At 38.3% G+C, this 15,731-nt stretch overlaps 1 protein-coding gene across 10 annotated transcripts in view; it reads right to left on the bottom strand.

Moving 5' to 3' along the window:
- DTNB (dystrobrevin beta) overlaps window positions 1-15,731 on the bottom strand; it is a 233,701-nt gene that overhangs the window by 101,015 nt on the left and 116,955 nt on the right. For all 10 annotated transcript variants that reach the window (XM_032353117.1, XM_032353118.1, XM_032353127.1 and 7 more), the window contains one exon: window positions 11,524-11,648. In XM_032353117.1, the coding sequence (XP_032209008.1) occupies window positions 11,524-11,648 (125 nt within the window). The remainder of the gene's footprint in view (window positions 1-11,523; window positions 11,649-15,731) is intronic.

The following is a 15,731-nucleotide window of genomic DNA, read 5'->3' as shown; positions in this document are numbered from 1 at the left end:
ACGGTCTAATAAGCGTTAAATAGAAGAGCAGTTAAAATAGAACAAATAACAGCCATATTAAAGTGTTTAATTATAACTATCATTTAAATAATAATTTTTTTATTATCTAGGTTAATTCTGTTTTGAGACAAAGTATGGAAAAAAACTGGTTGGCTCAGCTGTTCAAACTGGCTACATATTTATATATGTATAAGCAGCAAGAAACAATAAGGCAGTCTGGTTTCTAGGTAACAAACTTTATCCAACTGCTTCAACAGAAGAAGTTACCAATTAACCTTCACCCTTGGGTTGAAAAAACAGCCTGAACCATCAAAGATGATGATGAGAATTCAGAAAAAAAATATCAAAAAGCACAAAGATCCCTAAATTTGCAGTTTTTATCAACCCTTCCTTAAGAGTTGGGGTCAGCAAAACTTTTTCTCTAAAGAGCCAGACAGTAAATATTCTAGGTTTGTTGTTGTTGTTGTTTTAATTGAAGTATAGTTGATACACAATGTTAATTAGCGTCAGGTATACAATACAGTGTTTCAACAAGTCTATGCATTCTGATGTGCTTATAGCACAGGTGTAGCTCCCATCTGTCACCAGACATCGCTATTACAGTACCACTGACTAGATTTCCTATGCTGTACAATATTTTAGGTTTTGAGGGTCATTCAACCTTAATTACAAAGATTCAACTTTGCCACTGTAGCCTGAAAGCAAAGACAATATATAAAGGAGTTAAGTGTGGCTTGTCCAAACAAAACTTTATTTATGAACACTGAAATTGGAGTTTCATATAATTTTCACAAAATATTGTTATTATTCTTTCTATTTCATGAATTTTTTTTTTTCTCCTTGACCATTTAAAAATGTCATTATCAGCTCCTGGGCCACAAAAGACAGGCAACAGGCAGGACTTCACCCGTAGGCTGTAGTTTGCCAACCCCTGTTTAGGAGAGCACATCAATCCCAGGTGTCCAGTGGGATGCTGGTCATTCTCTCCTTGACGAAATCAAGAGGAATAAATACACTAAGCCAACACTGGGAAGTTCTGACATCTCTCAGAAATAAATAACCATAAACTGAAATATAATAGTGATTAACCACTAATTAAAGAAATTAGGTATAAAGACTGTGTGGTTAGATAATTAGATCTTAAGCAACAACAAATTGCTTGAATTAGGCTAGCAAAAAAGTCTATCAGACATCAAGAGCCAGAAAGTTTTATAAAGATGTTTGGACTGAAAGAAACGACTAATTTCTCTCAGAGACTCATAAGGGAAGTTGCAAGTGTTGATGATAAGTGAATTGGTTTTGTTTGAGGCTTATTTGAAAAATCTTGTTTACTTAATATTCTCAACTCACCAGATAAGAAAAAACAAAACAAAACACAATGAACCAATTAAGGAAATATGCCTGACATCTAGTGGAGACTTAATGTAGGTACCTGACCTATACGTGACCATTTTCTGAAGGAACAAACATAAAAGGGCGGAGGAGGGGATGAGGTAGAAGTTCTGTTTATATAAACCATGCTAGTGCCATTCATTCGTTCATTCATTCATTCATTCATTCATTCAAAGCATTCTGAATGCCTACCAAGCACCAGGAACTATTCTGGGCACAGGGAGCTCAGTAAAGAATAAGACAGAGTCCCAGCCCTTGTGGTTACATTTTTGTGATATAATTTACTTAAGTCTAAGGAAAAGAGTTTAAAAGTTTAGAATCCAGTATGATAGCATCCTAACCTCTCAGAAGTACTTTCAGGGGCACCTGAGGCCTCAGTCTGACTAAGCATCCGACTCTAGGTGTCAGCTCAGGTTATGATCTCGGGATCATGAGATTGAGCCCTGTTTCAGGCTCCCCACTCAGCGTGGAGTCTGCTTGAGATTCTCTCCCTTTCCCTCTGTCTCTGCCCCTCCCTATGTGCATGCTCTCTCTCTCAAATAAATAAATAAATAAAATCTTTTTTAAAAAGTACTCTCAAATACATTAACCTTAAACAATATCCTGAGATAATTAAATTCTATTATCACCAGTAAAGCCAACAGATGTCTCTATTTTTAACCTGGTTTCTCTTCTATCATACCACACTGCCTCCCTTCTATTTTTCAATCAACCAACATAAGACTCTTCAATGTCCTCTCTTGATTCCAAAACAAACCACAGAGCTCAAACAATTGTTCAGTTACTGTGTAGACCCACAGTGAAAATTTCTTCCCAGGTCTACCTGATGGGAAAGTGAGGTACAGTGGAAAGAGTCTGGGGGGTGGAGTCCAGTCCCAACACCATCATTCTGAGTTGCATAATCAGGTCACTGAAACTCACTAATGCCGTTTCCCGACCCATTATAGGTGAACGGTATTCATATTGCAAAGGTTGCCATTGGGTTAAATGAAATAATGTACACAAAAGAGGTAAGCAAAGGGCTTGGAACAGCATAGGTGCTCAATAAATATCAACACTTGAATTTATGATTATCTGGAAAAATCTCTATGTCAACATAAAATGTAAGCAATGAACATTAAAATATACTTTATCTCATACTTAATTTCAATTCCTGTCCCACATTTCCATTGGAACTTTTATTTTATTGCTGGGAGTCCAATAATGGTAAAACCTAAAATTCCTTATGTGTTCACAAACTTTTCTCATTACCACCATGAGAGTCCAAACCTCCACCATCTCTCACTTGGCCTCTGAAAAAAAAAAACTCGTCTAGCTGGCTTCTTCTTTTTCACCTTTGTCCCCACTCCCGACTTCTACACAGCAGGCAGTGATTTGTTAAAATGCAAAATTCAACCTCTCTCTCTACTATCAAAAACCCTTCAATTCAGTATCATGTCCAAAATCTCAGGTTGCCTCTGCCCCCTCTGCTGCCTTCCCCTTGCTCTCTGGCCTACTGCTCCCCTCTGCCGGGAATATTCCTCCACTGATGCTGAACACAGCTAATCTCTATTCATCTTTTAGGCTTTAATATAAATGTTATTCTTCATAAAAGCCTTTCTTAGCCTGCCAGTAAGATGAAGACAGACCATAACGTAAAGACGCCTTGTATAGAATTCTTTTACAGATACAGACACATATGTGCTTTATGTTATTTCTCAGACTGTCAAGGTGAGTATTAATTGTTAAAAGGAAAGCAAAATTAAAACTGCAACAAATCAGCAGGAAAATAATGGAGTTGGGATAAATGGCTATCCATTTTGGGAAAGAAATACCCTTAAATTCCTATCTCATAGCTGACAACAACAAAAAAAGAAAAAAAATCCAGAAATAAGAAATTTTTTATAGACAGGTGTATCCTTATAATTTTGAGATGAGAACATTAATGTTAAACATGAAATGGAAGCCAGAAAAAAGAAAAAAAATTAACAAATTTGATCTTTAAACTAAAAACTTTAGTAAGAAACCTTATTTCCTACTCTGAGAAAGATCCAGCTGGGAAAGGTCAGATTTTCTAGCAGGTCCCATCTTTTAAATATTTTTAGCAATGCCTAGGGGAAGGCTCAACCAGGTTGGTCATCTAGTCCCTTGGATTTTATCCCCCGTCCTAACCCCTTCAGTAGATGGGGTTCATCTGAACCGGGATCACTAGTATTTAGTAAAACAAATATAAACAACTTAGGTGTTTGAAAGTAATACCTACGATGTGTAAAGACTCCTGAAGTGCAAGATAACTATCCATTCTTTGTCTAAAAAAGAATGCTGTAAAATAATTAATATTCATATAATAAAACAATGATTAAAATAATCATGATCCTACTCAAACGAAATAGTTTGCTGACTTTTAGCATTCAAATGTTGGGCCCACCTTCATCTCTCAGTACAAAACAGAGACTTTCTTTTCCTGATCACGACTGGAAATGCACAGCAGCCCGCTCCTCCCAGATCTCTCCTCTTTAGAGCTCTACCTCGAACTCTTCTTTGTGGAAGCCCGCAGACGCAGCCATTTATGAAACTGCCTACCTCACTCGCTCAAACATACATGCACCGAAGCAAAACACTGTGTGAGTACCATCTGCACCTTGCACAGTACCTGTAAGGTTCTCAGTAAATATTTGCTAAATGAATGGACAATTAAGAATCTCAGGGGCACCTGGGTAGCTCAGTCGGATAAGCGGCTGCCTTTGGCTCAGGTCATGATCCTGGGTCCTGGGATTGAGCCTTGCATTGGGCCCCCTGCTGGGCAGGGAGCCTGCCTCTCCCTCTGCCTCTGCTTGCTGCTCCCCCTGCTTGTGCTCTATCTGTGTCAAAAACATATATAAAATCTTAAAAAAAAAAAAGAATCTCAGCAAGAGTTAAGAATTGCTGTTCATACATTTTAGTTGTATTCTATATGTATGTTGGATGCTTAATACCGAATTACTAGCTTGTTCATACAGCTAAAACCATTTATATTCTAATGAAGTGGTTGCATAATTTGATCAGATCCACTAAGAAACTTTTTCAAGATAGATTTGCAGGCCACTCCCAGAATAATCATTAGCTGACCTAACCCAGAATGAAAGTGACTTGGTAATCTATGGTTTTTAATGCCGAGTGACCCTGACAATAGCGAAATCTGGGACCCAGTGACATGTGAATATAGAAGAAAAATCTACAAAACAGAGAAATTCAAAGTTGAAAGGGACTTTAAAAGTTGTCTAGTCAACCCAAATAGGATTAATTGCTCAAAGTTTCATCAAAATCTAAAAAGGAAGCTTTATTGTGTTTTCTTTTTTTAATAAACATTTCTTTTTTTTTTTTTAAGATTTTATTCATTTACTTGACAGACAGAGATCACAAGTAGGCAGACAGGCAGGCAGGCGGGGGGGGGGGGGGAAGAAGGCTCCCCGCTGATCAGAGAGCCTGATGCGGGACTCGATCCCAGGACCCTGGGATCATGACCCGAGCCAAAGGCAGAGACTTAACTCACTGAGCCACCCAGGCGCCACTATATTGTTTTCTGACTGGCCTGCTGACTATATTCTTGCCTTGGGAATAATTTAGATTAATAAATACTTGAAATATAAAATCTGAGTTCTAGGTAATGCCTAGTCTGGTAACACAGAGTAAAGATGAAGACACTTACATATATATTACTAGAGCTGACCAATATCTAGTTCTCCTCTCTCTCCTAGGTATGTGGAAGATGACATACCAGTGAAGCTAGGTAGAGTTGTAAGGGCAATGACACGTGTCACTTCTGAATACAGGAAGATGGGTGTGAGCTCCCCATAGGCTCCCTTCCCCGCTGCAGGAATCAATGAGGCCTCACCTTAAGATGAGGAGCCAAAAACTGAAGCAGCCTAAACCACTGAGCCACTGTCCCTAGTTCAGCTGTTCCAGAGTCCTTCCCATCCGCGAGGGACTTTGCATGAGTGACAAATAAACATCCATGTGTTGAACCAGGAGGCGTGGGGGTTAATTTTCTACTGCATTATCACCTAATCTATCTTGATTATGTGATATTCCTATCTCCGGACCCAGCAGTTACACTCATACCTTAGAGGAATTCTCTGTATAAGAATGCTTGCAGCTGCATTCTAGATGGTAGTGAAAAACTAGAAACAAGTCCAATGTCTGTCGACAGATAGGAGAATGGACTACTTATTGTATAGTCATTCACTGGAATGCCATCTGAGATTCTGGGTAAATCTCAAAAACACACTATTTAATAAAGTAATAAACTTAACAAAAGTATATGTAGAGCATAACCATTTATACAAAGCTTTAAAAAAATATGTTATTTTATGGGTACATGAACATCTGGTAACAGTATAAGAACATGTATAGAGTAATAAATACCAAAATAATGTTAGCAGCTACTCTATGGGGTGAGAAAAGGTAACAGGATTAGGAAAGACACAGGAAACCACAACTTGACCTATAAAGTATTAAAAAAAAAAAAAAGACTTGAGGCAAATATAAAATGGTAAGAATCTATAACAAAAATTCAAGGTTCCAATACTTAAACTCTCAGTCCTAGCCTGAATTCATACTAAACTTCCAACAGAAACTAGAGACAGGGAGGGTTCAATCCTCCTGAGACAAGGGACATGGAGTCCTCCTGAGACAAGATCAGGAACGCTCAGTCGTTAGAGATGCTTGGTGCCTCCGAAAGAGCGGAGAGGGGCTGCATTACCAATAAGAGGGCTGGTTGAAAGTCCACCTAAGAAGCAGAACACCTCCTGTCTCTTTCGGTCCCCTCCCCAAAACCACATAGCCCAAGACTCCTCTTTTCTAGGCCTGGTGAAGGTGACTTGCTAGTGAAACTGATCCGAAAGTGTCTGAATTCAGGCACAGCAGGGAGAGGCCGCCCAATGGGGCCTGAATTCAGATGGGAGAGGTTAAAGGAAGGTCTACACTAAAGTAACAGAATCCCCAACACTCTTCCTCTGGTCAGGATATACGTTAACTTGTGACCCCCCGGTTTAAAGAAACTCTTGCCCAGTCCATCGGAGGGGTTTACTGCAGCGTTTACTGTGGAGGCAGAGATCTGAAGGCAGCTGGGTAGGAAGAATGGGTAAGTAAAATCTGCCGAGTGCCGCTGGACATAAATTTTTTAAAAGAACGTACAAAATGCTACCTCGTTTTCAAGAATATGTCCTGGTAAAAAGATGTAAAATGAACATATTAGAATGATTATCCCTGAGGAAAGGGTGACCGGGGTGGGGCAGGCAAATAAAGGGGAATTTTAAAAAAATATAAATAGCATAAAATAAGATAGTAGAAAAAAGTCCAATTATCACAGTAGTAATACTTTTATAACTGCAATAATGAAAGCCAATTTTACTTATAATGACTAATTATAATAATAACAATATTATAGTAGTACATTTAAATGGACCAAACTCACCAGTTAAGACAGGTTGTCAGACTAGATTTTTAAAATCCACTTACAATTTACAAGAAGCATCCTGAACCCTTAAGGACACAGAAAAGTTAAAAGTAGAAGGATGGGGAAAGTTACACTAGGCACATACAAGCAAAAGACACTAAAGATGTTTAGCAAATAAAATAGATTTGAGAACAAACAGAATTATTAGGAACAAAGATAGTCACTAAATAAAAACAAATTTTCAATTTCTTAGTGAAATATGTGTAGTTTTGAAGATATGAGCAACAGGATTAACGAACTTGACCTAATGGACATACATTCACTCACTAGGAACTCTAAATCAAACAAGCACAGAATTAACATTATTTTTCAGGCTTACTAGGAACATAATAAAAACTGGATCATATATTACACATAATAAGCATGTCAAAACAAATTTGAAAGAATTGAATAGTCCGGACCACATATTAGACCAAAATAAAATTAAACTAAAAATTAATAACAAAAAAGGCAACTAGACAATCCTCATATGTTTGGAAATTAAGAAAGTATGCTGCTTTGGTGCCTGGCTGGCTTAGCTCATAGAGTGTGCAACTCTTGACCTTAGGGATGGGAGTGTGAGCTCCATGCTGGGTGCAGAGATTGCTTTAAAAAAAAAAAACAAAAGAAATTTTAAAACAAAAAGAAAAGAAAAAATAAAGTATAGTATTTTTTTTAAGATTTTATTTATTTATTTATTTGAAAGAGAGAGAGAGAGAGATCACAAGTAGGCAGAGAGAGAGAGCAAGAAGCAGGCTCCCCGATGAGCAGAGAGCCCGACTCGGGGCTTAATCCCAGGACCCTGACATCATGACCTGAGCCGAAGGCAAAGGCTTAACCCACTGAGCCACCCAGGTGCCCCAAAAGTATAGTATTTTTAAAGAAGAATTCTTATCACAACTTTGAAAATATTTAGAACAATACACAATTACATAAGAAAAATTGGGCATACTCAGAGAGAACAGAGAGAAATTCATAATCTTAAAATGCTTATATTGGGGGGGGTACCTGAAATGAGTAAGTTAACCATATCTTTGAAGAAGTTAGAAAGAGGGATGCCTGGGTGGCTCAGCTGATTGAACAATTGCCTTTAGCTTGGGTCACGATCCTAGGGATTGAGTCCCGCATTGGGCCCCCTACTCAGTGGGGAGTCTGCTTCTCCCTTTCCCTCTGCCTCTGCCATTCCCCCTGTGCCTGTGCTTTCTTGCTCTTGCTTGTCGAATAAATAAAATCTTTAAAAAAAAAAAAAAAAGAAGTTAGAAAGAGAGTAGCAAGATAAATCCAAAGAAACTGTAACAAAAGGAATAATAAAGATAAGGTTGGAAACAAATAATATTCAAAAATACAATGCATACAGTAAGAGAATCATCAAAACCAAAAGTTGGTCCTCTAGAAGTCCAATAGAAAGGACAAACCTATGGCAAGATGTGTTCAAGGAAAAACCAAAGAGAGAGAAAAACCATAAATATATGAAAGAGGAATTTAAAAGGGACATTAGTACACACACCACAGACACGTTATGAACTTTGTGCCAATAACTTTGAAAATTCAAATGAAACTGACACATTCCTATAAATAAAAAATGTTCTAAAGTGACTCAAAAAGAAATAAGAATTAGGTCTTATAATTGTTTTAAAAATAGAATTCACAGTTCAGAATTTTCCCACAAAGGAGCCGTTTGGCAGACATAACGTCATTGGTGAATTTCACCAAAAATTGAAGGAGCAAATAATTCCAATTTTAAATAAGATGTTTCAAAAAACATAAAAAAAGGATGCTCTTCAACTTTTTAAGATAACAAACTGGGCAAACTTTGCCCTAAAAAGAAAATAAAGCAAAGGAAATTACAGGACAATTTAACGTTTAAACGGGCAAAATCTAGGCAAAACATTAGCAAATGAAACCTAGCAGTGTATTAAAAGGAGAGTCAACTTGTGTTTATTCCAGGAATGTATGGCTGTTTAAAAAAATTTCATATACTGGGCGCCTGGGTGGCTCAGTGGGTTAAGCCACTGCCTTCGGCTCAGGTCATGATCTCAGGGTCCTGGGATCAAGTCCCGCATCGGGCTCTTTGCTCAGCAGGGAGCCTGCTTCCTCCTCTCTCTCTCTGCCTGCCTCTCTGCCTACTTGTAATCTCTCTCTGTCAAATAAATAAATCTTTAAAAAAAAAATTTCATATAATTCACTATATTAATAGAATAAAGAAACTCCCATGATCATTTCAAGGCAGAAAAGTCTTTGATAAAATTCCACATCCATTCATGACCCAAAAAAAGCACTCTTAGAAATGAGGCATACAATGGAAGCTCTTTTTACCTGATAAACAGTTTTTACAAAACCTACATCAAATAACACACTAAATGAATGCTGAGAGCTGTCTCTTGGGATTAGCAACAACAGAAGATTGCCTACCAAACTACTTCTGTTCAATATTGCACTGGAGGTTCAGCCAGTGCAAGAAGACCAAAAGGGAAAAAAAAAGCATGATTAATAGTTAAAACTACAAGGAGTAGGAGGGAAAAAAACAAAATGATCATTATTTGCAGGTGATATAATTATTTATAGAAAATCCAAAAAAATCTGAGTACAAATTACTAGAATTAATGAGTACATCAGGTAAGATAACCAGATAGTGGATTAAGATACAGAAACAATTTGCATTTCCATATACCAGCAATACACTGCTGAGAAACATAATTCCATGAAAACACCATTTGCATGACTGCATACTTTTGCCAAAACTCATTGAATTGTACACTTGAAGTGGGTGCATTTTATCGCATATAAATTATATCTCAAAAAAAACTGTAGGGAAAAAAAGGCACATGGGCAACATCAACAAATGTACAGAAGAATCTTTAAAATTATGGAAGAATTAAAAAAAAAGTATGGAAGAATTAATCTAACGTATATACCTTTCTGGTGAAAATTGTAAAGCTTTACTGAAAAGCACAAAATGACATTTAAATAAATGGAAAGAGAGAGCACATTCAGGACACGGAAGACGTCAATTCTCCCCAATTCGATCTCTAGATCCAATGAATCTCTGATCAAAATCCAAACAGAATTTTGTGAGGGACTCAATAAGCCGATTCTAAAATTTATATGGAAGAGCAAAGGGCAAAGAATAGACAAGACCCTCCTAAAAATATTATTTAACCCCTTATAGTCACTAAGATAGTATGATGTTGCCACAAGGACAGGCCGTTGGGCCACAGGAACAGGAGAGCCCAGAACCAGACCACGCACATAGGACGCTTCATTTATGACAGCCGTGGCACGTTAGGTCAGTGGGGGAATGACACATCATCCAATAAATGGCTCTGAAACAAGTTACTATGCAAATGCAAAGAGATCTCACTGATCAAAAACCTAGACAAAGCACAAGGAAGTGTAGGAGGATGTGCTGTATTTTATTATATGTTTTTCTGTATTATTAAATTTCTAATTTATATGTATATACTATTTTAATAAAAGTCTTTCAAATTATTGAATGAGAAAGAAAATAAAAGATCAAGAACCCTAAGTGTTTTAGAGGGAGGTCAAAGAAAACAGATGTCTACTCCAACAGAAAAACCTGTCAATGCCCAATAAAGACTAATAATGATAAAAAACCTACTGATGGGGCGCCTGGGTGTCTCAGTGAGTTAAAGCCTCTGCCTGCGGCTCAGGTCATGATCTCAGGGTCCTGGGATCGAGACCCACATTGGGCTCTCTGCTCAGCGGGGAGCCTGCTTCCTCCCTTCTCTCTCTCTGCCTGCCTCTCTGCCTACTTGTGATCTCTCTCTGTCAAATAAATAAATAAAATCTTTAAAAAAAAAAAAAAACAACCTACTGACTTTGGGGCACCTGGGTGGCTAAGTTGGTTAAGCATCTGACTCTTGCTTTAAGCTCAGGTCATGATTTCAGAGTTGTGAGCTCGAGCCCTGCATCAGGCTCCTTGCTGGGTGTGGAGCCTGCTTAAGATTCTCTTTCTATCCTCTGCCCTTGCCCCCTCTCTAAAAACAAAACAATACCGCTATTGACTTTATCCAGGAGGACACGTAACATCACCATTTAATTCAGAGTAAAGAATCTTAGTTTAGAGGCTGAATCTTAACACTTCCTTATTTCTCCTTCTCCTTGCTCTTCCTCTTTCTCTACTTCTCTTTTTGGTTCCTGTCTGAATTTCTTTCATTTAGCATGAATATTCAAAGAAAGTAAAAATAAAACACTAGTTTTATTTATAGAGTACAATCTTATGTTTCCTAATTTTCTCTCAATACAAAGAAGCAAATGAAGTTGATTTTCAATTCCATGTTGCCCAAACTAATTTAAAAATAACTATGGGCATTACTGCCACAGAGAAGAAATGATCTCTACCACTGATTATGGGAGAACACACAAACAAAAAAAGGCAACCTTGCTAAAAGCAGTTCAATAATTACTCCTCAATATATTAATGTTTCTGTTTGAGATCATTAATTACTTAGGCTCTGCGCTCAGCAGCTAAGCTTCCATATAAATATTTATGGTGACTTGAAGACATGAAATCTTGAGGTCCTGAGTTCCCCCAAAAGTAAAGTAAAAACCAGAAGGTTAAATGTTCATGTTACATAAAGTTGCTTTTATCCAAAAGGATTCAGCAAGGTCTCCATTTCAGTACAACCCACGTCCATACCTAGGTGTATACTTACACTATATTTGCAAGGTCAAGTGGTTTCTCTGGTTGCTCAGGAAAAACAGGATGCGGGGGTTCTCTGGTGGGCACGCACCCCAAAGATTTACTAATTGCATGGCTCAGCTTCTTTGCAGGGGATTTCTGTGTCAAAGTAGAAAATAAGGAAATAAGAAATTAAATCTTCAAAAGAATGAAAAAGAATTTCGAAAGAACTTGGTGACAAGAACTGCAGAAAATATCTTTTGAAATAGAAGCTAAGATGCATTATAATCAACATTATTTGGGCCTAGAGAAAGGAACCTACAGTTGTTCCAAGGTCACTTGTGGTTCTTCATTTCTATGCTTACTCCCTCCTTTCTACTACGCACTCTTAGGTTAATGTTAACTTCCCTTGTGAACATCTCTCTGTACCCTTTGCATGAACTCTCTCTTTTGATGCTTTTGGATCATTTTTGGTAAGATGTTATAGTTAATTTCCCAATCAGAGTCAGAAAATTTTGCTGGACTAAAATACTAAAAGGCTAAGATAATGCTGAGAGCTCATGGCTTTTGAATGTTAGCAAATTAGCTGACTAAGTCACATCCCAAAACGTGCCTATTAAGAGAATATTCCCAAAATAAATGTGAGGCAGAACATTTGGTGCTAAGGGTCTGGCTATGTATACAGACACAGATGAGTGCCCTCACATTCACAGGCGGTCAGCATCAGACCCGTTGACTATAAATTCACGAAGGTACGAGAATAAGCTGGCATACTAATATATTTCTCTGTAAGGTAGAACAATATACAGCAAATCCAAAGACTAGTGAGATCAGATTTATCAGTAAATACACCCAAAAGTAATCAATATGCCACAATTAAGTTATTCAGAATACTCACATTGGAAACCCATATATAAAGGAGGCTCATCATACACTGATATGATCGCCCACCCAATTCCCTTTAAATAACATGATTGTTGAGATTTCCTTGGAAGGATATTAACTGCAAAAAGGTGTAAATATTTCATTCTACTCACTCTGCAGCATACTGCCATATGTCCTGCTCTAACTGAAAAACAGAACTTGTTTGCCGTTATGTGTCATATCCGTACTACATCTCCACTGAACTTTTATATGCTGCTCGCATGTGTTAAATACACAAAATAAGCAAACTGTCTTTGCCTTTAAGACTATGTAGAGAAGGGCGGGACGCCTGGGTGGCTCAGTTGGTTAAGCAGCTGCCTTCGGCTCAGGTCATGATCCCAGCGTCCTGGGATCAAGTCCCACATCGGGCTCCTTGCTCGGCAGGGAGCCTATTTCTCCCTCTGCCTCTGCCTGCCATTCTGTCTGCCTGTGCTCACTCTCTCTCCCTCTCTCTGACAAATAAATAAAATCTAAAAAAAAAGACTATGTAGAGAAGGGTGCCTGGGTGGCTCAGATGGTTAAGCCACTGCCTTCAACTCAGGTCCTGATCTCCAGGTCCTGGGATTGAGCCCCATGTCAGGCTCCTTGCTCAGTGGGGAGCCTGCTCCCTCTGCCTCTGCCTCTCCCTGTGCTTGTGCTCTCTCTAACGAATAAATAAAATCTTTAAGGGGGGGGGAAGACTAGGTAGAGAGAGACAGGGTGCCTGTCTTTCAGGCCCAGTCAGTTAAGCATCTGGCTCTTGATTTCGGCTCAGGTCATGGCCTCAGGGTCGTAGGATTGAGCCCCATGTCAAGCTCTGTGCTCAGCATGGAGTCTACTTAAGACACTCTTCTTCTCCCTGTCCTCCCCACTGCTCTCTCTGGATCACTCTTCCCAAAATATATCTTAAAAGAAAAAGAAAAAAAAGACTATGTAGGGAAAGTTAATACCTTTTTAATAATACAGACTGAATAATATAAATTTCTTCAGAAACTTCATATATTGGCTCCAAATCACCTACCACTAACCCCTTCAACATATTAAATTCTGGGCAAAATCTAAATGAAGCCTAATTTCCTAAAAGTCATATAAGGCAGAAACTCTAAACATTGCCTCTAAGTGGTTTCCATATCCTCCTTTTACCGGATGACGGGCTGAAATGTGACTTGATCCTTCTGTTTTCTACACTGCCCCAGACCGTGTGTCACTTTTCCGCCTAACACCTCTCAAAGGCTGATAATCCCTTACAGAATAAGATCTAAATGCACACCCTCACAGTCCTTACAAAAGCCTTCATATCTGGCTCCCACCTCTCCTCACACCAGCATCAATGATGAGATGAGCTGTCATTTGGCCCAAAGGCCATGTTCCTATAGGTCTCTACCTTGGCATAGGCCTTTCTGATGTTGCCCTCTGCCGGTCTGTTTTTCTGTAAGTTTCCTGCTCCATTCTCAAGACTACTTTGAAGCCTTGCCCTGGGCAGGCTTTCCTCCTGGCTCCGTTAAGTCAGAGACCACATTTCCCAGCTACCCATTTACCATGGACGTTTCCACAGTTGCTCTTTCCACACTATGGTGCACTTTTTATGTGACTATCTCTGTGAAACTGGTGGTCCTGAAAGGCAGGGTCTAGGTCTCATTCGTCTTTAAAGTCCAGACCCTGTCCTATAACAAAACATGTTATTTGAACAATTGGCCTAGATGAATTTTCTAGATTGCTTCTTCCTCACCAAACCACATATGCTTATTTTTTGAGTTACAACACAAGTAGGAGACAGAGGACATCAGAGAATACCTTGATTCACCATTATAACTAAACACTACATCTGTAATCCGGATATTAATTTCATATTTTGCTGTGTCTGAGAACAGCTGGGCCGTTAGTTCACGCAGTCTATGTGAGATGGATTATCATAGAGACTTGACTTTAGCTGCATCCTGAGCAAGAACAACCATGAAACCACAGGTTTCATATGTATATTTTATAATAAAATTATAAATTAAATTAATACCATGATTATTAAAATAAATAATGTTTCCCTTCGTATCACCTTATAATCTCTAGCAGTATGCTTGTAATGCTTTTGAAAATACTGCTTTAAAGTCAAGGTTTAAGATCAGATCCAACTCTGAGTCTCAAAAATATACACAGAAAGGTAAAATTAGTACATCAAAGTCAATTCCAAAGAATTAGAACATATCAAGAGCTTTGAGATGCACAGAAAGGGAAAAAACTGAGAATAAATATATACAGGAATTAGAATATTACCTGGGCTAGGACCAGACCAAAAAGGATATATTAATCTGAAAATGTTACAGGCAATGCATTCAACTAGGTTGTCTAAATATGTAAATAAATGACTTCCTTAAAACGATAAGAAAGAGTAAATTATGATACAGACCTGAAGTGAATTTTGCTATCTCGTTAGTTTAAGAGGCTAAGATTAACAAAACCTGTAAGCATGAACCCAAAAACTGCTAGAAGCTCCAAGCTAGGCACATGGCCTCTCTGGCTCCTCGGCCCCTAGGACAATGCCCAGGGCTTGGCAGTTGGTCACTGAATATTTGCAGAAGTGAGGAAGGAAGAAAAGCGGCCCAGGTGCCGGGACGGGTGCCTTCCACAGACCTCGTTTAAGCCACTCTGCCAGAGACACCACTTAACGTCTCTGTACCTTTCCCGTCACTTGAACTCACAAACTAATAAATACATGAAGAAGTCTTAACCTGAAAAAGGAAAACTCCTCCCAACAGACTCTTAGATGATGATTTTCAAAATTTGTGCATCTTCAATAATCCACATTACCTAATTTCAAAACATGTCCTACTATCTCTTAAAAATACTACAGGTTATAATATTTAAAAACTGTATCAGAATGTATAAAATGTGTATGTACAGTTTAAAAAGTTATAAAACAAATATCCACCTACCCACGATCCTACCTGAGAAAGAGAAACATGGCAGTCACTCAAGCTTGCTGGGGGAATCTTATGCTAACAGCCGCCAGCCCCACCGCACCTGCTCCTCTCCTGGTAACCTAGATCCTGGATTTTGTATTAATCATGTCTTTGATTTTACCATTTCAGCAATTATCTACAAATAATACATGATTTATTTAACATATGTTTAAAATCTATATAGACTTAGGTACGTTTTTCTGCAACTTGCTGCTTTCACTTAAAATTACGTTACGGATCATCCGTATTGATTCATGTAACTGTAAGTCCTCCATTTTTTCATCAACGGATTGTATTTCACTGCTTAATTACATCATAAATTTATATATCCACTCTATGGCTGATGAACATTTGGGTTGTTTCCCTCTTTTCGCTCTCACTCACC

This window comes from Mustela erminea, chromosome 7 (genome assembly GCF_009829155.1).
Source record: "Mustela erminea isolate mMusErm1 chromosome 7, mMusErm1.Pri, whole genome shotgun sequence".
NCBI classification, from domain to species: Eukaryota; Metazoa; Chordata; class Mammalia; order Carnivora; family Mustelidae; genus Mustela; species Mustela erminea.
Note: the sequence above shows the minus strand (reverse complement) of the source record. Positions and strands in the feature narration are given on the sequence as shown.